At 40.6% G+C, this 26,890-nt stretch overlaps 1 protein-coding gene across 1 annotated transcript in view; it reads right to left on the bottom strand.

Annotated features, from left to right (window-relative positions):
* Window positions 1–466: 466 nt before the first annotated feature.
* The window catches only part of dctd (dCMP deaminase), a 52,949-nt gene continuing 26,525 nt past the window's right edge, over window positions 467–26,890 (bottom strand). Inside the window, exons 5-6 of the mRNA XM_063047706.1 lie at window positions 11,226–11,322; window positions 467–2,963 (exon numbers count right to left, since the gene is read on the bottom strand). Coding sequence (XP_062903776.1) covers window positions 2,858–2,963; window positions 11,226–11,322 — 203 coding nt within the window. The 3' untranslated portion in view covers window positions 467–2,857. The remainder of the gene's footprint in view (window positions 2,964–11,225; window positions 11,323–26,890) is intronic.

The raw sequence follows: 26,890 nt of genomic DNA, 5'->3' as shown, positions 1-26,890 counted from the left end.
AAAACAAATTGCCTCTACTCAATTCTATTGACAATTGAAGGAGGCTTTTAAGATCTAATGTGGTTGATTAAAGAATGAAATTATTTCAACAATGAGACAAAAATTAAAATTAGAATCAAGAATGCTCAAAGTGAAGTCAGTTAACAGCTCAAGACTGTTTAATGGTAACTTGAAAAACTTGCCCAAATGGCTGTGGATTTTGGAAAGAACGGAAGTTTATATTTATTTATTAGGTATGGCCTCATGGGACATCTAGCAAAGATGCCCATACAGAGGTTACTGATCAGCCATGAACAAATTAAAAGGACCTCCCTTGTGCCTATGCTCTTATGATTTTAAGCAAGCTGAAGTTCAAAGCAAGAATTATTTTCAATGCTGATGAGTAATTATTTGAAACTCTCAAGTTATTTTGAACATTTATTGATCCAATACCATTTTAAAAGAAATTACTTATAGACCAAAATAACAACATCTGAAATCTATGTTTCAGTTAGAACTTTAATAGTGGAATTAGACAGTCTGGGGATAACAGTCAACAAAACTGGTCAAATGAACCTCCGTGCCAAGTAGTGCTCATTTGCACTGAGAGTCACACAAATAAAAACTGCTTGAAAATATAAAGAACCTTCATGAGAACATGACACCTTCTCTCCAATGCTTTAATTTTGAAGTGCGGCAACTATCAATTTCACATAACAAGACCTCACAAACAGCAATGTCAAATGAGTGTAATGTTACAAAATATTGATCAAGTTACTAGGAAAATAATTTGATCTTTAAGACAGCATTCTCATTAAATACCACTCCATTCATAATGGACTGGATCAAATATATATAAGTGAAGGTCATATCCAACATCTGATTCAGAGGCACAAAAAAAAAATCACCAATAAGCAACAGATACATCATTTTAATTTAAAACTACTTGGAATATTCATAGATATTAAGATACATGTTAAACATCCTCAACTCTGGTGCTATTATTTTGATGACCTTTGATATCATATTGAAGGCAACTCCTCTGAATCCTGGATTATGGGCATAAGATATTGTTCCATTAAGATATTGGTCAATATCGAGAGGATATGAATTGATAATCAGAACAATATCCATGAGTTTGGAAGAATTTTGTTAAGGCATACTCTGGAGTTATGGTATATAACAAATATTTACTTCACCGGCATCCAATCTTCAGACCTGAACATGAACTGTAGATTGAATTTAAAGTGCAGTCCTGAACAATAGATTTCCTGGAGCTCTGCACTGGAGTTGATTGCAAACCAGACAATGCTGATTAACATTCATTTTGGGTGTCTGGAGTGTAGGTGCAAAGGTGTGTGTAATTCAAAGGAAGTACTGTAGATATATTGAACTATAGAATTGTTCTGCTGTTACCTTTGATCTTGAGCATATAAAAATGTCACAAATGTCACATAAGATCGGGTCAGAGGGTATCCTCCTCCACGAGTGTCTCATTTTCTTGAATAAAACACTTCCATATCTACTAGCTTCAGTGTTTCTCCGGTGACTATATTCACATTACAACAATATGTACATGTATTATAAATCAGTAATGCACTATGTAAATAGACAGCGGAAGCAGACTATAATGCATCTTTTCAAATACAAGGGCAAAAAAATTGCAATGCTGAACAGACTGGTCAAATGCTGAATAAGAGCAGTTCTTCAATAACTACTAATAGTGAGCAAAAAGGCTTCCTCTAGCAGTGTACAATCCTAGGAAACCTGTTAATATTAGAACTCAGTCTAGTCAGGAATATGGGCAGCCTCTTTGGAAATGCTGAAGGCTCAAAAAAAAGACAGAAAAAGCAAGAAAACATCATAATCACAATTTCTGTTCATGTTCTTTAATTACTATGAAACCAAGTTGGCTGTACACAATTCCTGTAAGTTAGAAACCATTGGAAATCTGAAATGAAGTTACTTTCATTCAGTTTTAATTAAATTTCATTTGCCACAAAACATTTTCAGCATTACATTTTTAATGGAAGCCACAATAGTCTGTGATGACCAGATTACTAGCCACACAATTTATTCATGGAACTTCACCAAAGAAATTACGGCAGATTCAAAACTTCAGTCTTAATTTCCAGCACCAATTTCGACCAAAAGATTCCAGGCTCAAGAGGTGAGAGCTTAGACGTTCCAAGTTGGTGCCCCAACAGTTACAAGTTTATTTCTGATAACGGTCTGGTTCAAGAGTTAGAAACCAGGCTATTCCTTTATCAATCCTAGTACTAAATCCTAGAACTGCCTATACTGAAAGGTACCTTCACCAGTAAGAATGGGTAAGTGGGCCATCTTCTAAAGTCAATCAAGACTGAACAATAAAACTGGTCTTACCAGTTCAGCACACCCCATAAGAAAATTAAAAAGTGCAAAAGATAGCAGCAGTTAGAAAGTAATGGTTTTATGCAACCAACAGGTGAGATTAAAACTTCTGATGAGCCTCACTACCAGCATTCAGTGGCTATGGTGCCAGGTTTTAGGGTCAGTCATGTAGAAACTCATATCTGGGGAAGTTCTCATTCTAGACTTGGGCTGCTTAGTCAGGTGGAGGGGGTAAAGAGGGTGGGTTGGAGAGAGTGGTCATATTTATAAAGAATCTGTTTTCTTGAGCCAGTCAAACTCAGGCTCAACAGTAGATCAAGTATCAATTGGAAAAGAAACCACATGACATACAACAGTATGGTTCAACTGTACCATCAGAATACAGGGTGACATATACCAGTGATATTAAACCTGATTCTGACATCAGGTTTCTACTAAAGAATAGCTACAAATAAAAAAATATGAAGTAACAAATAAGGTTCTCCATGATGAATAATTAGCACTTTCATGGTGATGTAGGTGAGGTAGATTTGCTTGACTGTAGACAACTTCCACTTTTGTTTATTGCATCAAAATCAATGGTAATCGTTTTATTCTTTGGAGTAAATTGGCTGCAGAAATTAAAAAAAACAATTTTAGTACATGGGTGCTTTCTGATTTTGTTAAAAGCACATTCCCATATAATATTCACAAAATACAAACGTTTTTATTGTTAAACATCATTTCTTTCATTTTGTTGCACACCAACTCAAAATCTGCTCTGTACTGAAATGTTTGATTTGTGTATGAACTTTCTGTAGTCCAATGGGAGCTCACTTTCACGAAAACACAAACGTAGTTTAATATGGCACCTTCAGATTTACAGCACAATCCAGACATAGGTAGTCTAGGTTGAGACTGTTAAATTCACTCCGTTTTATAGGTCAGATACAGCGAGTTGCACCCAAGTGTCCTATGAAAAAAATCCAAAGCAGTTTTCAGATTGGAGGCCTGTGACCAGTGTGCTGCAGGGATTGGTGGGTCCCTTGTTTTTTAGATACATTTGGTTGAAAAATGTAGCAAGCTTGCAGATGACACCAAAATTGGTGGTGCAGTGAACTGTGGCTAGGTGACAACAGGATCTGGACCAACTGGAAAAAATTGGTCCAAGAAAGCCAAACAGAATTTAGCTCAGGTAAATGTAAAGCGATACTTTTTTGGAATTTAAACCAGGGCAGAAAACTGGAGAGTATTGTAGAACACAGACCTAGGGATACATGTACATAGCTTTTTGAAAGTGTTTTCAGAGTTAGGCAAGATGGTGAAGAAGGTGCAAGGGATGCTCCCTTTTATTAGATGGGGCATTGTAGTGAAGTCCATGCCAAGGTGACACTTAAAAATTTTAATGAATGTTGTACAGAATCATTATTGATGGATTTCCTTCTTCATCACTGGGTCTAAATTGTGAAGTTCACCACCATTAACACTTTTACCAGGAGCACTTTTACCAGAGGACCACATATCTAGGCAACTTTCCTTCTACTCATAGGGAGAGCCAAATTGGCTTGTTCAGTGCAGTCATCTGAGTTAATAGAAACAACTTATAGTAGCACCTTAAATACAGAACTGTGACTTGGCAAAAGCATCCTAGTACTTGAATTTACTTATAGTTACATTACAATCTCGACAGTCAGGGTAGCGTTACTGCAAGAAATAAAGTGGGACATTTAATTTTGACACAGATCTAATAAAAAAAATGGGCACACAATAATTCCCATGGCAAAGACAGATAAAAGTACTCTGATCAATCGTAGGACTTAAAAATTAACTAGAGATTCAGCTAAGTCACTGATAGATAGAAAACCTTTCTCAAAATCAAGCTGAATTTCAATCTCAGAACATGGTAGTGCAGTGCTGAAGAATTACGCACTTTCCAACATCAGTGACACCCAAGTAATGCAGCAGTTACTCAAGTCATCTACAGGTATTAATAACAATTCACTGAAATCAAGAAACACTAAGTTTAGATGCCTCTTTCACTCTTTAAGAAAATCAATTCACTCCCAAATGCTTGCACAATTCTGACACCCTTTGCTATCTTTCCCACCATTAAACACACTACTGCTCTCTTCTAGGATCCTTAAAATAGTCATAGCCAGGGTAGGGAGTGGGGATAAGCCCCCATTATCTACTAAATACTCCTAATGGTGTGTACCTCAAATAGCCACAGAAAACCAAATCCAGCTTCTGGCCTTCATGTGCGGCTTAGCTACTAAGCCCGGCTGAACTGTTTCAACTGAATGGAGAAGGGGCGAGGATGGGTTACTGGCACCTTAAAAACAGTTACTATGGATAGATGGGGCTCATCAGTTGTGGTTGGCAACTCATCTACAAGTTAAGTTCTGATCTCAAATTTCTGCGCCTTGTGGCTATATTCATTCACGTTGGCTTCAGTGGTAAACCTGAGGAAAAATCCAGAGCTGGAATCCCTAAGGCAGTCCTATGTTGAGTTCAACACTGACTAGCAACTCCTGCGACACCAGTGGTGCCAAACAGCATTGATCTCTGCCATTCCTTTGGATTCGTCAGCTGTGCAGTGAGGGGGAACCTGCTGCATGGGCAACAGCTTGCTCTCCATATTCTACAGCTTTGGCTTGTGTATCGCATAGGCAGCTAGAACACAATATACGTGGTCAACCTCCATTGACAGAGGGCCTCATTTTGAGATTTTTGCATCTAGTTCAGATGTGAAGCTGAACCAGGTGCCATGGTAGAGCCAACACAGGAATGAAATGAAAAGGATAAAGAGTTATGTGTAGGTGGTTGGATTATTTTTGACCAACTGCACTTATCCCAGATCAAAAGAACTGCTAGAGAAATAAATAAAGTCTTACATGAAAAGGAAAAGATCACTAATGGAAAAATAGATTTTAAGCAGAAGGCAACCAATGTACTGCAAACTTCATGTGATCCCACCAAAATTTCAAAAATCTTAACAGAGAAATTTCCTAAAACATATTTGTACTATTGAGAGGATTAATGGAAATTGGAGTAAAACTCCATTAATCAACATGCTCAGGTCTTTGGTAAAGTCAGACTAGCAAATTTTACTCTATTAATTCTCCAAAACAGTTTGAGTTGTCTTTTTAAATTATATTACACAACATTTCAGTGAACCTGGCAAATAGAAATGGAGCACAACAACCTAGTGAGTCCACGTTGCAAGCATTGCCTGGTGAGCCTGATGGTACTGTTGAATGGTTAGATAGTGGGTTATTGGAGTGTTACTAAAGTGAGACTCCTCATTTATCAGATAACTATAAACACTTAACACATACAGTGCCTTGTAAAAGTATTCAGCCCCCAACCCTTTGTTCACATTAATAAGTGAAACAGGGATTTGATCCATTTAACTGAGGAATTTTAATTTGTGAATCATAAGCTCTTTTTCTTTCCCCTCCCCACCCCCCACAGTATATCCCAAAAAAAAGGAACAATTGTAAAGCATAACAAGTAAAAAAGAAATCAAGAACTAAAAAGTCAGCAGTTCGAAAGGACTCATCCTCCTTTGCTCAGTACTTAGTTGAACCACCTCTCACAGCTATTACAGCCAGTTGTCTTTATGGCTAAGTCATTATTAGCTTTGCACAACATGGAGCAAGATTTTCCCATTCCTCCTTATAAATTACTCAAGCTGTTCCGCTGAAACTTTCTTCCCAGTTTAAGCTTTCTAAGTAGAGGCTAGCAGGTTTTTATCCAGGATCTCTGTATTCATCTTCCCATCAATCCTGACTAGATTTCCAGTTCCTGCTGCTGAAAGGCATCCCCACAGCATGATGCTATCTCCACCATACTTTACAGTAGGGATGGTGTTACCTGGCTGATGCACCGTATTAGATTTATACAATGCGTACCACTTAGCGTTGAGGCCAGGAAGTTCTACTTTAGTTTCATCCAACCAGAAGACCTCCTTCCACATATTTAGAGTATCCTCTAAGTGATGGTTTACAAAGCCTTTAGGAGCAAGGACTTGCTTTTTTTTCCGCAGGGCTTCTTCCTTGCCACTCTTCCATTTTTGTGGAGGGCCTTAGCAATTTTCATAGCAGTCACAGAGTCCATTCTCACGTACGGATGCGAGACGTGGACACTCACCAAGACGATGCAAAAGTGTCTAGATGGTTGCTATACACGAATGCTCCGGATGGCTCTTGACACGAGTTGGCAACAGTACATGACGAACGTCGAGCTCTATAACAACCTACCGATGCTCACCACTAAAATAGATGCGAGAAGACCGCAACTAGCGGGGCACTGTCTACGCCACCCTGAGCTACCTGCCAGCCTAGTCATCATATGGGAGCCCAAGCATGGGAGGATGAACCCTGGGCGCCCTCCCAAGACTATGGTCAACATGCTCCTAGCAGACAGCAGTGCGGCTAATGGACTGAACAGACTGATGAGGGAGAGGGAGAAGTGGAGGGTCCGTCATCATGCCCGACGCCGGCCCCCTAGCCCTGAGTCGACATAGTAGTAGTAGTAGTTAGCAATTGGGGACCATGAACTTCATCTCCTGTTGCAGTCAATGACTACTGCAGCTCACACACAGTGACTGATGATATCACTGTAGCCACTTTTACAAGTGCCACTCTTCTGCAAGTAAGCTTAGAGACAGGCAGCATGGCTGTGGTTTCGTATTTTTTCCAATTTTTCATGATGGACTGCACTGAGCTCCGAGTTATGTCCAGTGCCTTTGAGATGGTCTTATTCCTTTTCCCAAAGCTTCTGCTTCTCTATTATCATTACTTTGACTTGCCTGAAATTCTGTGTTGGGGCTGCTTCTTTTTACGTTGTACATCAACGATTTGGATTATGGAATAGATGGCTTTGTGGCTAAGTTTGTTCACGATACAAAGATAGGTGGAGGGGCCCGTAGTGCTAAGGAAACAGAGAGTCTGCAGAGAGACTTAGCTAGATTGGGAGAATGGGCAAAGAAGTGGCAAATGAAATACAATGTTGGAAAGTGTATGGTTATGCATTTTGGTAGGAGAAATAAATGGGCAGACTATTATTTAAATGGGGAGAAAATTCAAAGTTCTGAGATGCAACGGGACTTGGGAGTCCTCGTGCAGGATACCCTTAAGGTTAACCTCCAGGTTGAGTCGGTGGTGAAGAAGGCGAATGCAATGTTGGCATTCACTTCTAAAGGAATAGAGTATAGGAGCAGGGATGTGATGTTGAGGCTCTATAAGGCACTGGTAAGACCTCACTTGGAGTACTGTGTGCAGCTTTGGGCTCCCTATTTAAGATAGGATGTGCTGACGTTGGAAAGGGTTCAGAGAAGATTCACTAGAATGATTCCAGGAATGAGAGGGTTAACATATGAGGAACGTTTGACCGCTCTTGGACTGTACTCCTTGGAGTTTAGAAGAATGAGGGGGGACCTCACAGAAACATTTCGAATATTGAAAGGCATGGATAGAGTGGATATGGCAAAGTTGTTTCCCATGGTGGGGGAGTCTAGTACGAGAGGACATGACTTAAGGATTGAAGGGCACCCATTCAGAACAGAGATGCAAAGATATTTTTTTAGCCAGAGGGTGGTGAATCTGTGGAATTTGTTGCCACAGGCGGCAGTGGAGGTCAAGTCATTGGGTATATTTAAGGCAGAGATTGATAGGTATCTGAGTAGCCAGGGCATCAAAGGTTATGGTGAGAAGGCGAGAGAGTGGGACTAAATGGGAGAATGGATCAGCTCATGATTAAATGGTGGAGCAGACTCGATGGGCTGAATGGCCAACTTCTGCTCCTTTGTCTTATGGAAATGCTCCTTGGTGTTCATTTTGGTTTGCTTTGTTGAAAATCTATCATAATTTTGGACCATAGAGAGAGGGGATATTTATTCAAGCAATCTTCCAAATTTCTACATCAGCAAATTGGGTAAGTATTGCACCCGAAGGAAGTTAGCATAGCAATTACAAAGGGGATGAATACTTTTTCAGCTTCACAATTCTGGTTTTTAATTTTTCTTTTAACTTGACATGATACACAATGTTTTCTAGATAGCACAAAAATCCTACTTCAGTATACTTTAAATTTATAAAAATGAGATAGGTAGATAGATAGATAGATATACTTTATTAATCCCGAGGGAAATTTGGTTTTGTTACAGCCGCACCAACCAAGAATAGAGCGTAAATATAGCAATACAAAAACCACAAACAATCAAACAACAAAATGCAAACTATGCCAGATGGAAAATAAGTCCAGGACCAGTCTATTGGCTCAGGCTGTCTGACCCTCCACGGGAGGAGCTGCATGTTCAATGGCCACAGTAATATGTGCGAAAATAGTTGTTAATGAATACTTTTTCAAGACACTGTATGTAGCTTAGCTTAAAAATTGGAAATTTACAGGGTCAACCTAATATTTAGGGGAAATAACTGATTGAAGGAATTAGATTCTATCAAAGAGAATTGAGTAAGATTGCCTCATACTTGTTTCAGTTTAGTGAAATATGATGCAATCTCACTGAAATATAGAAGATCTTGTCCCAAAACGTTGACTGTTTATTCTTCAGCACAGATGCTGCCTAACTTGTTGAGTTCCTTCAGGATTTTTTTTTTGGTGTGTTGCTCAAGAATCTGAAAGTTTGGCAGAGTGGATATCTTTTTCCAGAGGCCGGAGAACCTGAGGTAATGAGTGAGGAACAAAGAGGTCAATCATTTAGGGAAGAGACAGAGGGAATCTCCTTACTCAGAGGATTGAGTAACTTTGGAGATTTTTTTATTCCAGTAAGCTCCAAATACCCAGTCACTGAACTACAGCCTGGTAAAGACGTTTTTTTTTTTGCTCATCTACAGGTTGGTGGCAAGGCCAGCATTGGTTGCTGACACTTAGGATGTGTCAAAAAAAATTGAAGCAAGAACAAGTACCACAAGTCAGAGGGATTTGTGGAACAAAATGACCAGTTCAATGCTGTAAATAGAATGAATTGCAATTCATGGCCACTAGTTAAACACTGTAAACTGACAACACAAACACAGGGGTGCTCAAACCATACACAAGGAGGCTCAGTTCAAGCAGAACAAAGATGACAAGATGGAACAGAGCAGATGCAAAAATAAAGAAATAAACCATCGGTTCCAGAATGAGGCAGCTGGATAAAGTTGCTAGGCAGAAGAAATGTACATTTGAATACAATATGTATAACCCAGCAAGTGTGGAACAGTTTTAAATATTTGTTTTTAAAAAGAGGATTGTACAGATGTATTTGGTGCAATGTCTTTATAAGGTATTGGTTAGACCACACTTGGATTATGGTGAGAAGTTTTGGGCCCCTTATCTAAGAAAGGATGTGCTGACTTTGGAGAGGGTCCAGAGGAGGCTCACGAAAATTAACCTGTGAATGAGGGGGTTGACACATAAGCAGCATTTGTTGGCTGTGGGCAGTACTCGCTGGAGTTTAGCAAAATGATGGGGAGTCTCATTGAAGCCTATCAAATATTGGAAGGCCTAACTAGAGTGGATGTGGAGAGGATGTTTACTACAGTGGGTGAGTCTATGACCAGAGGGTGCAGCCTCAGAATACAATGATGCCCCTTTAGAACAGAGATGAGAAGGAATTTCTTTAGCCAAAGGAGGTGAATCAGTGGAATTCATTGCCACAGGCGGCTGTGGAGGCCATGTCATTGAGTATATTTAAAGTGGAAGTGGATCGGTTCTTGATTAGTAAGGATGTCAAAGATTACAGGAAGAAGGCAGGACAATGGGATTGAGAGGGATAATAAATTAGCCATTATCAAAGGCAGAGCAGACTTGATGGACCAAATAGCCCAATTCTGCTCCTTTGTTTTATGGTATTCTGAAGGGGAACAGGAAAGGGCACAGCATTTGAATGTTTCCACAAACAGCAGAAATTCAGAGGGTGCAATCATTCAGTAGATGATTAAAGACTATTTTTTCACTTGGAGACTCTGGCTTCCACAGCTCACACTACCCACCACTGCATGTGATAGAACCAAAAGCATACAGTCCACAATCTCAAAACCTGCAGGTGCCCCACTGAGCAATAGTTAGAGCCAGAGGATGTCTGGGAATCATGATTCGATGGGGGGAGAAAAGAGCAGATTAAAATTTAATAAACTGGAAGGTCAAATTACATTACAAGATCATTTGACGAAAGTACTCCACAAGTGTGTGGATTTGATAGGTTAATTGGCCATTGTGAATTGCCCTAAGGGTGCAATGGAGAGGTAGAATCTGAGGGTGGAGGGTGTTAAGGGAAACAATATATATTGTGGAAAAGGCCCCTCCCCCAGAGTGGCTGGGAAACAGGCATCCCAGGCTAACAATCACCATATTAGCTGATCCAGCTTGTACTCTGTGAGCCCACAGCAGTGAAAAAGGAAATAGTTTCACCTCGATATCCAAAATTTTAATTCATAACATCATGGAGAAATAGGAACCATTTCTGTGTGCTTCGGTCCACTGAGTCCACATCATGGAGATCATTCTCCTTTACACACTAATCCCATCACCCTCCACCCTCAGATTCTACCTCTCCATTGCACCGTTAGGGCAACTCACAATGGCCAATTAACCTACTAAATCTGCACATTTTTGGGCCGCGGGAGATATCCTGAGCACCTGGAAGAAACACACGAGAGAATGTACAAGCTCCATACAGATGGCGCCAGAGGTCAGGATGGAACCCAGGTTGTTAGATCTGTGAGGCAGCTGTTTCACCAGCTGTGCTACCCAGTTTTGTGACTACACACAGCTTGTCACTTGACACCAGTACACGTATATCACAATCAAAGAGACATTTTTCTTGTGGATGGAGCTTTATTCTTTTTAAGTAATTTAACATCTAACTCCATGCACCATCTGCTTACCTGCATTCTACACCAGCCATGTCCAACATGAGTCTGGAGGCCTTCATTTCTGGCAAATCCTGGTATTTGTCTGACATGTAAGTAACCTTGCTGATGCCTACAAAAAAATAACATTAGATCAGATTCACAAAATAGCAAAATAATTTTCATCGGGATGTTCAAAAGTGGCGAGGCTCCAATTGAAAAATATATTCTCACTGCCAGTAGTATCAGTACCCCGAACAGACTAAGTTGAGTTAATTTACAAAAGAACATTGGTGAAAAGGAAATTCCTTTTGTGTAGCAGGTCTCTATTATTCTGAAAGCAGCATCTACACTCGTAGTTAAAGCAACTTAAATAAGAATGTAAGAAAATAGCAACTGTGCCAAGGAAGAAGATATGTGCCGAATACAGAATATGGCGACTAGCTGGGTATACACTGTAGCCACCATGGACTTGCAGGGCTGAAGGGCCTATACCCGTGCTGAAAATTAATTTATTGATCTCTGCTCTGAATGCAATCAATATCTAAGCATCCAGAGTGCTCTGGAATAGAAAAATTTATAAATTCTTCAACATATTAAAAGGTATTCCCTTCTCACTTCAACCCCAAGTGGCCTACCCTTTATTCTGAGAACGTAGCCCATATGCTAGGCAAACATCTTCCCCTCATCTTCCCGGTCAGATTGTCCTAAGGATCACCTTTAATGAGGTTGCCTCTCTCATTCTAATTTCCATAAGACCATAAGATATAGGAGCAGAAGTAGGACATTCAACCCATCGAGTCTGTTCTGCCATTCAATCATGGGCTGATCCAATTCTTCCAGTCACCCCCACTCCCTTGCTTTCTCTCCATACCCTTTGATGCCCTGGCTAATCAAGGAAGTATCTATCTCTGCCTTAAATACACCCAATGACTTGGCATCCACAGCTGCTCATGGCAGCAAATTCCACAGATTCACCACCCTCTGACTAAAGTAATTTCTCCGCATCTCAGCTCTAAAAGGATGTCCTTCAATCCTGAAGTCATGCCCTCTTGTCCTAGAATCCCCTACCATGGGAAATAACTTTGCCATATCTAATCCGTTCAGGCCTTTTAACATTTGGAATGTTTCTATGAGATCCCCCCTCATTCTCTTGAACTCCAGGGAACACAGCCCAAGAGCTGCCAGATGTTCCTGATACGGTAATCCTCTCATTTCACAGAAGAGAGGCCAGACCCATTCAGGCTTCTGCCTTTCCAGAAATCAATTTGATGAATCTTTCTTGCACCATCTCGATAGATTAGAGCACCTATGTATTCTGAGCAAGGCTTTATGAAATTGTAGCATGACATCCCCTCTCTCAAAATCAAATGCCTGCTGCACTTTCAGTGACTTATGGACATGGATTTCCAGATCCCTTTGAACAATCCACAACCTTCTACAGAATCTGTGAAACGTTTAATTATTGTAACTTGGGGAGGGTGGGAAAAGCTACATCAGGAAGAAGTATAAGTGGGATTAATTAGAGGCAGTGCAAAAGAGAAACAAAGCAAAAAGATCCTCCTACACTGGAAAATTCCAGAACAAGACAAGTGTTTGCAACTTGGGACTTCATAATAACATAGGAATTCTTAGCTAATGAACATAAAATCCCATCTTTGAGATTAATCTTTCTCAAAATAGTTCTTTAAAAAAATGCCTTAATTATACTGCAAGAACAAAGAACTCCTAAATGAAACAGCTGACAGGAAGTAAAAGCTGCTTGCTATTTGTAAAGTGACCTTATGCCACTAGGATGCTGCTCAAATGGTGTTGACACACATTGCAAAGTAACTACAGGCCATCCCTGGGTTACAAACACTTAACTTATGGGCATTCCCTTGGACAAATGAGGTGTCATAACATTACATTCAGAAGTCTGACATATATACATGCATTCCTACAAATGACAGAACTAGTTTCCTCTTTTCTGCACCACTTCCACTTTTAGCAGTTGTTTTCAATGAATGTTGTGCTTTTGATGTTATTCATTATAATACTTTGGAGGTGTGGTTGCCATTATGGAGTGACATATCCAACTTATAGGCGAAAATAAACTTATAGACAGCTATTAAAATGAAAACCGCTTGTACCCAGGATGACCTCTAAATGGATATTCAACTTGTCAGCATTGCCTAGTCAGCAGAGAAAATTAACAGTTAACATTAGGGTGCAAGTTTCAATCTCATTTTATTTTGGGTGCCCACTACTTATCATTTCTAGTCTTGCTATTTGGCAGACCTCTCCCCATCATAACCATTATATTACCTATAACTATAAAGTTTGTATAGTAAACAAATATTTCATTTTCCATTTTTACATAGTTTGTCTCATGCTCAGGGGGTGCTAAAACTATCCTGCTACCAACACAATATTCAAGCATAGTCGTTCTAACAGATAAAACAATTAACCATGGCACCACGAACTCCCACAACTGCAATGTGACAATGTCCAGAAAATACCCCTTCCCTGGTGTTGACAGAGAAAGCCCAAGGATGTGGTGCCACTTCAACATAGCTAGGGACTCAGCTTAACATCTCATCTGCAGAAGGACAACTCCAGCAGTGAAGCATTCACTCGGAACTTCCCTGAGCTATACAAATCTGTCAAACCTTGCTATACATGCAAACTCAGCTTCCAAATAGATGACAAGCTAAAAAGATGTAGACCAACTGAATGGAGGTGCTCCAAGGGGAGGCACACACACAGAGATGTCTAAACTGATACTAGGATATGGTGGTGGTGTGGGGCAATGAAAACCATCTTGGTTGAGGCATCCGGCGGTCAGGGTCGACCATCGATATTGCGTCCTAGCTGTCTAGATATGCAAGTCTGGGCAGTACGTTATGGAGAGCAAGCTATTGCCCATGTAGCAAGCTCTCTCTCTTCACGCATCTAGTGAACCTAGAGGAACAGCAGAGACCAAAACAGTTTGGTACCAGCAGCATCGCAGGAGTTGCCAGTCAGCATTGAACTCAATGTACAATTGCCTTAGGGACTCCAGCTCTGAATTTCTCCCTTGGGGTCTCCAGCTCTGGATTTCTCCCTTGGGGTCTACTCCCGAAGCTTTCCCCATAAGTAGGTATAGCCGCAAGGCAGCAGAGGTTTGAGGTCTGAGTTTTCCTTCTCCTAGATCAGCTGCCAACCACAACAGATGAGCCCCATCTGCCCGAAGCAACTGATTTTAAGATGCCAGTAACCCATCCTTGCCCCATCTCCTGTCAGTAGAAATGGTTCTGGTGAACTTAGTAGCTAAGTCACACGTGAAGGCCAGGAGCTGGATGTGGTTGTCAGAGGCTTTTTCAGGTGCACACTCCTGGGAGCATTTACTAGGTAGCTTGTCCCCATTACCACCCCCAGCTACAACAATCTAAACCCCCGAATAGCACTCTAACATTAGGTCTGTTTGGAGCCCACTGCGCTGAACATGTCTTGCACAAAACTGTCAACACACCATCTTCGCACCATGTAAATAGATTATGAAATTACAACATAACAAAAAGCTGTCAGCTTCTAAAGATTGGTTTTGAGTTGTCAATACTGCAAAGAGATCATTGCTTAGTTACAAAACATTTTGAATGATTTATTAGGTCCACTGGACAAGGAAAATAAATTCTTTATATCAACCAACAGTGATTCAATCAATATTTTTGCTATCTGAATGCAAAAAGAAAATAATTACTGATTTTTTAAACAGATGACTTAAAATGTCAGCTTGAGGAGATAGTCCCTGCTACTAAAGAAAGGAAGAATGTCCCTTCCTATGTAATTAATAACTAAGTAGTAAAAGCTTGCATTTCAAATCATAAAATTTTAACATCTTACAATTTCTTGAGCACAGAGTTAATTTCTGAGCAAAATAGGTAATCACACATTTTATTTTTAAACAACACTCTTCTGACCTGAGACCTCAAATGTTCCTCATGGTAAGATTTCACATCAGGAGCTCTAATAGTTGCCACATGTATTTGCTGCATGGTGAATGGAGGTTGTCAGATATTTTCACCCCAGCATCAGCTTTGTGTATCTATAAATATCATTAACTGCTTCATCTGTTGCACATGTCAACTTGCAGAGAATAAGTATAACTGAATAAATTGGTGTCATGTCACTGAACTTTTCCATTCAGCAACAATTCAGTGACTAAAGGCTAAGAGGCAGAGATTGCTATTTTGAGGAGTAAATATACAAGATCCATTTGGAAAAGGCAGCATGGATCAGATGAAATTGCATTATGACAAAGGAATAGTAAGCAGAATAACCACACGGAGTCGGTGAGTTAGAGTTGCGATGAAAGAGATTTATTCAAACTTCGCGGCCTGCTTTAAAGCCTTCCCATTCCCGCCCTCCCTGGGGCGGGACTGCTGTGGGGAATGCATATTCCCAGACCCTTTCCGCGCGCAGGATTTTCCCCCGATGGTGAAGATGGCCTGGCACCCTTTTTGGGGCAGGCCCTCTGCCTGCGCGCGCTGTTGTGAGCCGGTTCGTGGGTGCCGGAAAGTGGGTCGCCACAATATTAAATAGATGCTCTCCAGTTCCAGCTTGGATAGAGCTGCTGAAGCAGTACAGACTCAGTCGCCTGTTCTACATTATCAACAAGAGTGGTGCTTACATTGAAAGTCAAACTTAAAGCAAGTTTCTTCAAGCCGCTGCATAATAATCACAAGCTAATTTGCTTTAACAGTCCTGGTGGAGTTATGCCTAGTAGCTAGAACACCAGAGGAAACTTTCATGCTCCTCCTCCAGGTGGCACTGTAGCATAGCACAATGCTTTACAGTTCCAGCGACCCTGGTTCAATTCCGCAGCTGCTCATATGGAGTTTGTATGTTCTCCCCGTGACCTCATGAGCTTCCTCCGGGAGCTTGGGTTTCCTCCCGCAGTCCAAAGATGTAGCAGTTGGTAGGTTAATTGATCGTTGTAAATTGTTCCATGAAGTTGGAAGTTACTGGGCATCGTGGTTTGAAGTGCCGGAAGGGCCCATTGCATGCGGTACATCAATAAAATAAAAAGTACATGCAGAAGTCTCGTGTCAACCTGAGAGACTAGCAGAGAAGAGTTTGACCTCACAGCACCTCTGTGTGGAGTGCTTGTTCTGAATTTCTACACAAGGACGACACTCCAAAACACATAGAATGCCAAAGGATGGTTCATCAACTGTTTCTGGTTCTGGTCGGGTCTGGCGTAATCATGAAGGAAAACACTCATCCACACAGGTCTTGATGAAGCTTTCAAAAGAAGATGCATCCATCACTAAGAACTCTCACCATCCAGAGCATACCCTCTTCTCATTACCACCATCAGGGAGGATGTACAAGTCCACAATCCCTTATCCAAAATCCTTGGGGCCAGTTGTATTCCAGAATTCAGAATTTTTCGTGTTTCAGAATTCCTCCTTATTGGTTCCAGGACCCCCCGCGGATACCAAAAAACACATATGCTCAAGTCCCTTATTTAACCTGTCTCAGTGTGGGTGGACTTTAGGACCCAGCCGAGCTCTGGACCAATGCACATCCTCCCGTATACTTTAAATCATCTCTAGATTACCTATAATACCTAATACAATGTAAATGCTATGTAAATAATTGTTATACCATATTGTTTAGGGAATAATGACAAGGAAAAAACATTCAATAGCTTCAAACGAACCGAATCAAACGCATAGTAAATGACTTATTGGAATAAATGTAGAACATCACTGTCGCTATAAAACTTCAGTAACTTGTCTTTCTGTTCCTTTAAATCATATACAGTGGTAGTTCCGACACCATATTCTTCAGTAAGACGCCGCACAGACACACCACGATCAAGCTTCAATTTTCTGCGTTATTGATAATGATAGATGCTTCCTTCTCTTTTTCCACATTGTTACCCATAGCGGTATCTGCAGCTCTTTTTGACATTTTCACAGTGAAATTAAACACAAAGTCAACAGTGAACACAAAATATCAGCGAACAGCAAATGCATGTGTAACCGGTATGAGTGCTGAGCCACAACTGATGTCTGGCAGCCTCTACTAGTGCTGCCACGTCACACTTGAGTGACATCAGTATTGGCAAAAAAAAACTTCGGTTTTCAGAGCCTTTTGGACAAGGGATCATGGACCTGTACAGCAGGAGCCTGAAGACACATATTCAACATTTTAGGAACAGCTCCTTCCCCATCCGCCATCAGATTTCTGAACACTAGTTTGTTCTTTTTGCACTATTTTAATACTTGTATTCTAATTGTAATTTATTGTATTTTATGTATTGTACTGTACCGATGCCGCGAAACAAAATCCACGACAGATGTCAGTGATAAGAAATCTGACTGATTTGTTATCCAATGGAAATAAGCTGCACACAGCAGTAAGATCCCAAGTTCAAACACCACATAATGCCAAGCAGATAAGCTGACAGCAGGAGTGCTTTAATTGAAGCCAGTGTTAATAAACTAGGAAGGATGTGATGGGTGAAAACAGCTGGAAGGTGCATAGAATAACAAGAGGAGTGGATATTCAAAGGTGAAAAATGAATAGCTAAATAAAAGACTTGTAGACCAAGTTGTAGGCACCCAATAATCCAATTCATCCTCCTTTTAATGGCCCCCTTTTCTAAAAATTAAAAATCATCTCCCAAAGTATGACTGCCAAAGGTAGGGAAAAGCACAACATTAAGTTTCAGTCAAACTGAACAAGGCAAGTTTGATAGTTGCCTGATAATTTTTAAACCATCCTTTCATGAAAAGTGAAAGTAGCATGCAGCAGAATCAATTCCACATATTTAATACAACGCGAGCTATTCATGGTAATGATAACCCATATAAAAGAAACAAATTAATCTTTTTTATTCACAACGTAATTTATTTTTGATCTTACAACTGTTATTAGAAAGAAAATATTTAGCTGTCAAATGCAGTAAGTTGAGTACAGCTAATGCACAATTACTTTAAATTATATTTACTGTTCTTGGCATCTCTTCTCAAGAGACTACTGTGTAGATCAGAGGTGCAGCAGCAGCAGCAGCGAAAATGCTGCTCACTTCAGACTCCCCTGAATACACAGAGGCAATGCACATATTGTGACTCGCATTATTTATTCCAACTGCTGTTCTTCATTTTACATCTGATGGCTTCTTTGCGTCCTTTCACTTCCCAGACAACAGCTTTCAATCGTCTAGCAATATAAAATAAGTGATACAAAAAACTCCACCCAAAGAAGCTGATAGAGCACTAAATAAAGCAGCCACTTGACTTAGAACCAGTTGAAATTGGCAACAAAACTGTCAACAGCCCTTGTGACCTGAGCTAGTTGACCCATTGAAATTATTTATTCGCCATCCAATTTAAAACTATCAATGCTGAAGGAAAGTTGAAACATTCCTGAGCAACACACAAAATGCTGGAGGAACTCAGCAGATCAGGCAGCATCTATGGAGAGGAATAAACAAACAACGTTTCGGGCCAAGATCCATCAGGACGGCAAGGAAGGGGGAGGAAGCCAGAATAAGGTGGGTGGGGTGGGGGGGGGGTGCAACCTGGCAGATGGCAGGCGAAACCAGGTGAGGGGGCTGATTGGTAGGTGGGCAGGGAAACGAAGTAAGAAGCTGGGAGGTGATAATGTGGAAGGCTAAGGGCTGAAGGAGGAATCTGATAGGACAAGAGAGTGGACATTGGAAGAAAGTGGGAGGTGATGGGCAGGCGAGGAAAAGGAAAGTGGTAAGAGGGGTGCCAGAATGGGAATTCCTGACTATCCAAATCACTACTAAAGATGATGAGAGGAAATTTTAACCTTTCCCACCACTCCTTCTCTAGACTTTCACATAATGGAGAACCAAATTATTTACCTTTAATTAAACCCTTTCAAATGAAGCACTCCTAATACAAATACCAGTCCTTCCTTTCACTTATAAGCACCATTTTCCCTCCTAACCCAAAAAAAATGCAATTACTAGAGTAGACAGACAAAGGAAATACTTAGTTCACCCTGACTTTTTGCATTAACTGATAGACCTATGGCAAAAGAGCAGGGAAGCAAACTTGGAATGAGTCGACTAGGAGCAAGCATAGACTTAATAGGCTGAATTTGGTCTAATTTTGCAGATGATACTAAAACAAGTGGCATCATTAGCAGTGAAGATGGTTAACAGGATTTACAGAGGGATCTTGATTAGCTGGGTAAATGGGTTGAGATTGGCAAATTGAGTTTAATGCAGAAGAGCATGAGATGTTGCATTTTAGGAAGATAAATGGGGAAAGGTCTTTCACAATGAAATGAAGAGCCTTGGGGAGTTTTGCAGAACACAAGGCCTAGGAATTGAATTGAATTGACTTTATTACTTACATCCTTCATATACATGAGTAAAAAGCTTTACTTTACGTCTCCATCTAAATGCGCAATATGCAATTATAGTAATTTATAATAAATATTATGTATAACAGGATAGTCAATATAACATAGAAATACAGTTGCCATCAGCATGAATTAAGCAGTTTTAAAGTGCTTGTAAGTTGGTACAGAGGAGATGTCAGGGGTAAGTTGTTTTTTTTTACACAGGGAGCGGTGAGTGCGTGGAATGGGATGCCGGCAGTGGTGGAGGCAGAAACGATAGGGGCTCTTAAGAGACTCCTGGATGGCTACATGGAGCTTAGAAAAATAGAGGGCTATGGGTAAAGCCAAGGTAGTTCTAAGGTAGGGACATGTTCGGCACAGCTTTGTGGGCCCAAGGGCCTGTATTGTGCTATAGGTCTTCTATGTTTCCAATCAGTTTGATAGCCTGGTGGAAGAAGCTGTCCCAGAGCCTGTTGGTCTTGGCTTTTATGCTGTGGTATCGTTTCCCAGATGCTAACAGCTGGAACAGTTTCTGGTTGGGGTGACTCGAGTCCCCAATGATCCTTTGGGCATTTTTTGCACACCTGTCTTTGTAAGTGTCCTGAATAGTGGGAAGTTCACATCTACAGATGTGCTAGGCAGTCCACACCACTCTCTGCAGAGTCCTACGATTGAGGGAAGTACAGTTTCTGTACCAGGCAGTGATGCAGCCAGTCAGATGTTCTGAATTGTGCCCCTATAGAAAGTTCTTAGAATTTGGCATCCCATACCAAATTTCTTCAACCCTCTGAGGTGAAAGAGGTGCTGCTGTGCCTTTTCCACCACACAGCTGGTATGTATAGACCAGGTGAGATCCCCGGTGATGTTTATGCCAAGGAACTTAAAGCTGTTCACCCTCTCAACCTGAGATCCATTGATGTCAATAGGGGTTAGCCTGTCTCCATTCCTCCTGTAATCCACAACCAACTCCTTTGTTTTTGTGACACTGAGGAAGAGATTGTTTTCTTGACACCACTGTGTCAGGGTGATGACTTCTTCTCTGTAGACTGCCTCATTATTATTTGAATTAGGCCAATCAGTGTGGTGTCGTCAGCAAATTTAATTAGCAGATTGGAGCTGTGGGTGGCAACACAGTCATGGGTATATAGAGTAAAGGAGTACAGGTACATGGCTCCCTGAAAGTGATATCACAAGTAGACAGAATGGTGAAGGCGGATTTTGGCACCTTGGCCTTCATCAGTCAGCATCAGAATCTGAATCCCATTTAATACCACCGGCATATGTCATGAAATTTGTTAACTTAGCAGCAGCAGTACAATGCAATACATGATATTATAGAAAGAAATAAGTAAATCAATTAGGTAAGCACGAGGAATTCTGCAGATGCTGGAAATTCAAGCAACACACATCAAAGTTGCCGGTGAATGCAGCAGGCCAGGCAGCATATCTAGGAAGAGGTACAGTCGCCGTTTCGGGCCGAGACGCTTTGTCAGGACTAACTGAAGGAAGAGTTAGTAAGAGATTTGAAAGTGGGAGGGGGAGGGGGAGGGGGAGATCCAAAATGATAGAAGACAGGAGGGGGAGGGGGAGATCCAAAATGATAGGAGAAGACAGGAGGGGGAGGGATGGAGCCAAGAGCTGGACAGGTGATTGGCAAAAGGGATATGAGAGGATCATGGGACAGGAGGCCCAGGGAGAAGGAAAAGGGGGAGGGGGGGAAAACTCAGAGGATGGGCAAGGGGTAGAGTCAGAGGGACAGAGGGAGAAAAAGGAGAGAGAGAAAGAATGTGTGTATATAAATAAATAACGGATAGAGTATGAGGGGCAGGTTTTTATAGCTCTTTTTGATCCTGTGCAGCAGTCCTCCCCCCCCCATACAAGACAGTAATGCAGTCTGTCAGAATGCTCCCCAGAACATCTATAGAAGTTTGAGTGTTTTAGGTGACAAACCAACCTCCTCAAATTGTTTTAAGCGACAAACCAAATCTCCTCAAACTCCTAATGAAATATAGTCGCTGTCTTGCTTTCCTTAAAATTGCACCAATATGCTGGGACCAGGCTAGATCCTCAGAGATCTTGACACCCCGGAACTTGAAATTGTTCACTCTCTCCACTTCCGATCCCTCTATGAGGATTGGTTTGTGTTCCCTCATCTTACCCTTCCTTAAGTCGACAATCAGCTCTTTGGTCTTACTGACATTGAGTGCAAGGTTGTTGCTGCTGCAATACCACTCAACTAGCTGGTATATCTTAATACTGTACACCCTCTCGTCTCCATCCGAGATTCTGCGAATAATGGTTGAATCATCAGCAAATTTATAGATGGCATTTGAGCTATACCTAGCCACACAGTCATGGGCATTGAAAGAGTAGAGCATTGGGCTAAGCACACATCCCTGAGGGATTGATCATCAATGAGGAGGAGATATTATTACCAATCTGCACAGACCGTGGTCTTCTGGTTAGGAAGTTAAGGATTCAATTCCAGAGGGAGGTATAGAGCCCAGGTTCTGTAGCTTATTGATCAGGACTGTGGAAATGATGGAGTTAAATGCTAAGCTATAGTCAATGAACAGTATCTTGACGTAGGTGTTTGTATTGTCCAGGTGATCGAGGGCCGTGTGAAGAGCGACTGAGATTGCATCTGTCATAGTGGTGAAAGACAAATTGCAGTGGGTCCAGGTCCTTGCTGAGGCAGGAGTTGACTCTGTTCATGCTTAATCTCTCAAAGCATTTCATCACCGTAGTCAGTACTACCCCTCGCTCTAAATCTCAAATTTCATCTACTTCTGTTATGGGGAAAAATTTTAAATGTATTGGACAGCTAAATGGCTAGGAAAGAATGAGGGATATGGCCAAAAACAGGCAAATGGGACTAGTTTAAATATGAATCTTGGTCAGCATGGACAAGTTGGGCTGAAGGGCTGTTTCGTACTGTATGAATCTATATTGCCTCCTGCACTGTCACAACAATTCTATGATTCTTTCAATAATTCCACAAATCATTCCATCATACCAGGTAGTAGTGATTTTCTGTAAACGAGGCCTCCACCCCAACCAGAGCAACAGGTAATATGCAAGATCTTGATAGCACTGGGTGAAAACAGTGGGAGATTTAAACAGAAGTGCAAAGTTGGTAGCAGCAGAGCACAGAAGAATTAGTGACAGACATCAAACAAGATGAAGTAAAAGAAAGCAAGGTACCACAAGTCAAAGGAAGCACAGCTAACAACACCTTAGGCGATAAATTACATAAGAATATGTCCTTTGGGAAAACAAATGGACCCAATAGGCTACATAAATGGAGCAGTGTAGAGATGAAACTGGTAGAGCTGCAGCCTTAGCTCTAGCAACCTGGTTTCTATCTTGACCACCACTGTGTGTGTTAAGTTTGCAAGTCCTCCCTGTAACTTGGTATATTTCTCCCAGGAGCTCCGATTTTCCCAAACATGTACAGGTTGGTAGATTAGTTGCCACTAAATTAAGTAATGGCAGAACGGGGAAACCCAAAATGAAATTAGATGTAGCATTAAGTGTTAATGTTTGCTTGATGGTCAACATGGATTTGGTAAGCCAAAGGGCCCTGTTTCTGTGTGTATAACTATGAGATAGATGGGCTACCAGCAAGGATAAAACAGATGATGCAGGAAGCTAATAAATGGATCCAGTCTGCCTTAAATAAGTATCCACCATGCATAAATAACAACCAAAATAATTGCTAATTAATTTAAAATCATACTAATCCATCAACTAATTAATAATAAGTGTCAAATGATTCTATTAGCTCTAGATATAATTTACAGCTAATAATAGTAAACAAATGGAGGGTTATAAATGAACATAAAGTAGGAGCTTGATTGTCCCCAATTACCCAGTGCCCCAGGAGATGTTCTACCTCAAGTCATTCCAACTCAGTCATTAATGATGCACAGAATATTTTAGTTTATGTATTACAAATAGGAAAAATAGTACAACCTTTACTCAAAAATGCAAGCTTAAATATAATGAAAAGTATATACTCATACAGCATAACAGCATAGAAAAAGACCACTCAACCCAATACGTCCATGCCAACTAGTAGACGTTAATCCTTATTAATTACATTTTCCAACACTTAGGCCAATGCAAGTGATTGCCTTGGCACTTCATAAATGCAGTCAGCAACTCAGCTTCCACCATTCCCTCAAGCAGTGTCCTGCAGGTACACATCTCTCCCTGGAAGATAAATATCCCCTCGGATCCTCTACCCCTCGCCCTAAATCTCAAATTTCATCTACTACTGTTATGGGGAAAAATTTCTTGTTGTCTACCCTACCTATAACTTTCATAATTTGTTTTTATACTCAATCAACATCCTTCTTAATCTCCTTGCTCCAGGAAAAACAAGCCAGCCTCTCCAACCTCTCACAACTGAAATACTCCATCCCAGGTAATATCATGGCTAATCACCTGTGCAGTCTTCCAGCACTATCATATCTCTCCAATAGTTTAGTGGTGAAGTAATGGTGCAGTACTCCAGAGGAGGTCTGATCAAGGCTTTATAAAGTTTGGACCGTAACACCTCTACTTGTATTCAGTGCTCCAGAAGGCCAATATCCCATAAGCCCACTTAACTACAGTATCTACATACCCCTTCAAGGATCTTTGGATTTGTACATCAAGGTCTCTATTTCTCAAATATCCCCCAAGATCCTACCATTCTGTTTAAATTCTACCTCATTGGTATACCCAAAATGTATCATTTTACATTTATCTGTATTAAATTCCATTTCTTATTTCATAATCTGTTTCACCAACACACTGATCCACCTTATGGTCCAAGACCACTCTCCATCTTCTTCAGCAATCTTCAATATCATCTGTGAACCTAATGATCATACCTCCTACCTCCAACATCATTCAGAATCTGTCTGGATGGCATGCAAATGAAAGCTTTTTAGTGTATTGCAGTACATGTGACAATAATAAACTATTTCCAATTACATTTCCAAAGAACAAGGGCCCAAAGAACAATCTGCATGCAACACCATTGTCACAAGCATGCAATCATAAAAACAATCCTCTACCAGCATATGACCATAAGATACAGGAACAGAATTAGCCCATTTGACCAATCGAGTCTACTCTGCCATTTCATCATGGCTGATCCATTTTCCCTCTCAGGCCCAATCACCTGCCTTCTGACTAATCAAGAATCTATCAACTTCTGCCTGAAATATATCTGAAGAGCTGGCCTCCACAACTGTCCATACAAATGAATTTCACAATTTACTACTCTCTGGCTAAATAAATTCCTCTGTTCTAAAAGGATTCCCTTTAATTCTGAGGCTGTATCCTCTGATCTTAGAATCTCCCACCACAAGAACCATCCTGTTGCCAGTCTCCCATGTGGGACCTTGCCAAAGGCCACAATGAAGTCCATATATATCACATCTGCCCTCATCAATATTTAGACTTTTTTTTGAAAAGATAGCAATCAAATTGGTCAGATAGAGCTACCACAATTATGTCAAGGATAGATCCTATCTGATTACTCCCTGGCCTTCCAAATGATCATTAATATGGTCCCTCAGAATTCCTCTATCTGCAAGGATTGATCTGTTCCTGGTCAATCTTTGCCAGGATCTGTCTCAACTTAATTAAAATGCTATTTCTCTTATTTAAGATGTTCTGCTCAACCAACATTAATTTCTTTCAAAACATTTGTGGCAGCTATATAGTTTGATTTTCAAACAATAACAATACCTCAAAACAGAAGCACACAAGGTCAGAGAATATGGAGTCAGCAGACAGGATCCAAAATAGATTACAAAGAAAAAGAGGTGGATCTAGTATTCCATTTCTACTATTAATAATGCTATTCCCTTTCAGAATTTACATTAGTACCTTGAGAACAGAATCAAAGCATAATCTCAAAATTTGAGAGCATCTTAAATTAGGGGGGCAAATGGTTAACACTGAGAAAGAATGCAACAAATAGCAAGGTGCCATTATTAAACTCTCAGGATGAGCATGCAGTAGAAAAACTAACTTCAATACACATCAAATGTGAGAGGTAACATTTTGCTCAGAGTAACAGGAAGACTGGATAACAAGATATTAAATGGCATCAAAGGGCAGAGAGGTTAAGGCTACCAATATACAAAACTGGGAGCAGTTGCAATTCAGGTTATCAAGGCCATGAAAAGAATAGCACTGGGGAACCACACTGAAAAGCAGAGAAACTAAACATACTTGGTTAGACTGCATGGTGTTCTGACCTTTGTATTATTAAAACAATATGCAGACACTGTAGAAGGGAAAAAAAAAATCACAAAGAGGATTGCAAATTGAGAGGTTATATTTATTAGGAAAGAGTAGGGGTGCTTTTCTCTACAGAAGAGAGGCTCTGAATGACCTGTTAAGTACACAGAAAAAGTTGAAGATAGTAGGCAGGAAATGTTTTTACTTGCACACAACTCAAAACTTAGTGTTCATAAGTAAAAAGATTGTTACTAATAAATACAACAGGGAACTGAAGTGAAACTTCTTTATCTAGAATCGTGAGAATATGGGACATACTGTCACAATAGTTGTTAAGGCAGACAGCACTGATGCACTTAAGGAGAGGTTGGTTAAGCACATGGGGGAGAAAGGAATGGAAGTGTGTGCTAATTGGACTGAATGAAGAGGGATGGGAGGAGGCTCCTGTGAAGGATAAACAGCAGCTTAGCCACTTGAGATAAATGGCTTGTTTCTTTGCTGCAGACTGCATGTAATTATATGACTGCAGCAGTCAAAGGACTATTCCATGCACAGATGAGAAGAAATGCTTTCCGATATCAGCCTGAAACTTACCTCTCATTACTGCAAACTGCATCTCAGAGTCTTGTAGCTGTGATCTATTATGAAATAATGTTCTGGATTAACTGTTTCTATTCTTCCTAGCACCATGCATACACTCAGGAGCCACTTTATTAGATACCTCCTGTACTTAATAAAGAGGCTTATGTTGAGCTTATGTTCATGGCCTTCTGCTGTTGCTATAACCTATCCATTTCAAGGTTCACCCCATCTGGCATTAACAACCATTCCCAGTCAAAGTAACTTAGATCACATTTCTTCCTCATCTAATGTTTGGTCTGAGTAACAACTGAACCTCTTGACCATGTCTGCATGCTTTTATACATGGAGTTATTGCCACATGATTGGCTGATGAGATATCTGCAAACAGGGTGGTTTGAGTATCTCAGAAACTGATGATCTCCTGGGATTTTCACACACAATAGTCTCAAGACCTTACAGAAAATGGTGTGAAAAACAAAAGAAAAATCACACAGTGAGCAGCAGTTCTGTGGGCAAAAATGGCTTGC

This window comes from Mobula hypostoma, chromosome 5 (genome assembly GCF_963921235.1).
Source record: "Mobula hypostoma chromosome 5, sMobHyp1.1, whole genome shotgun sequence".
In the NCBI taxonomy this organism is placed as follows: Eukaryota; Metazoa; Chordata; class Chondrichthyes; order Myliobatiformes; family Myliobatidae; genus Mobula; species Mobula hypostoma.
Note: the sequence above shows the minus strand (reverse complement) of the source record. Positions and strands in the feature narration are given on the sequence as shown.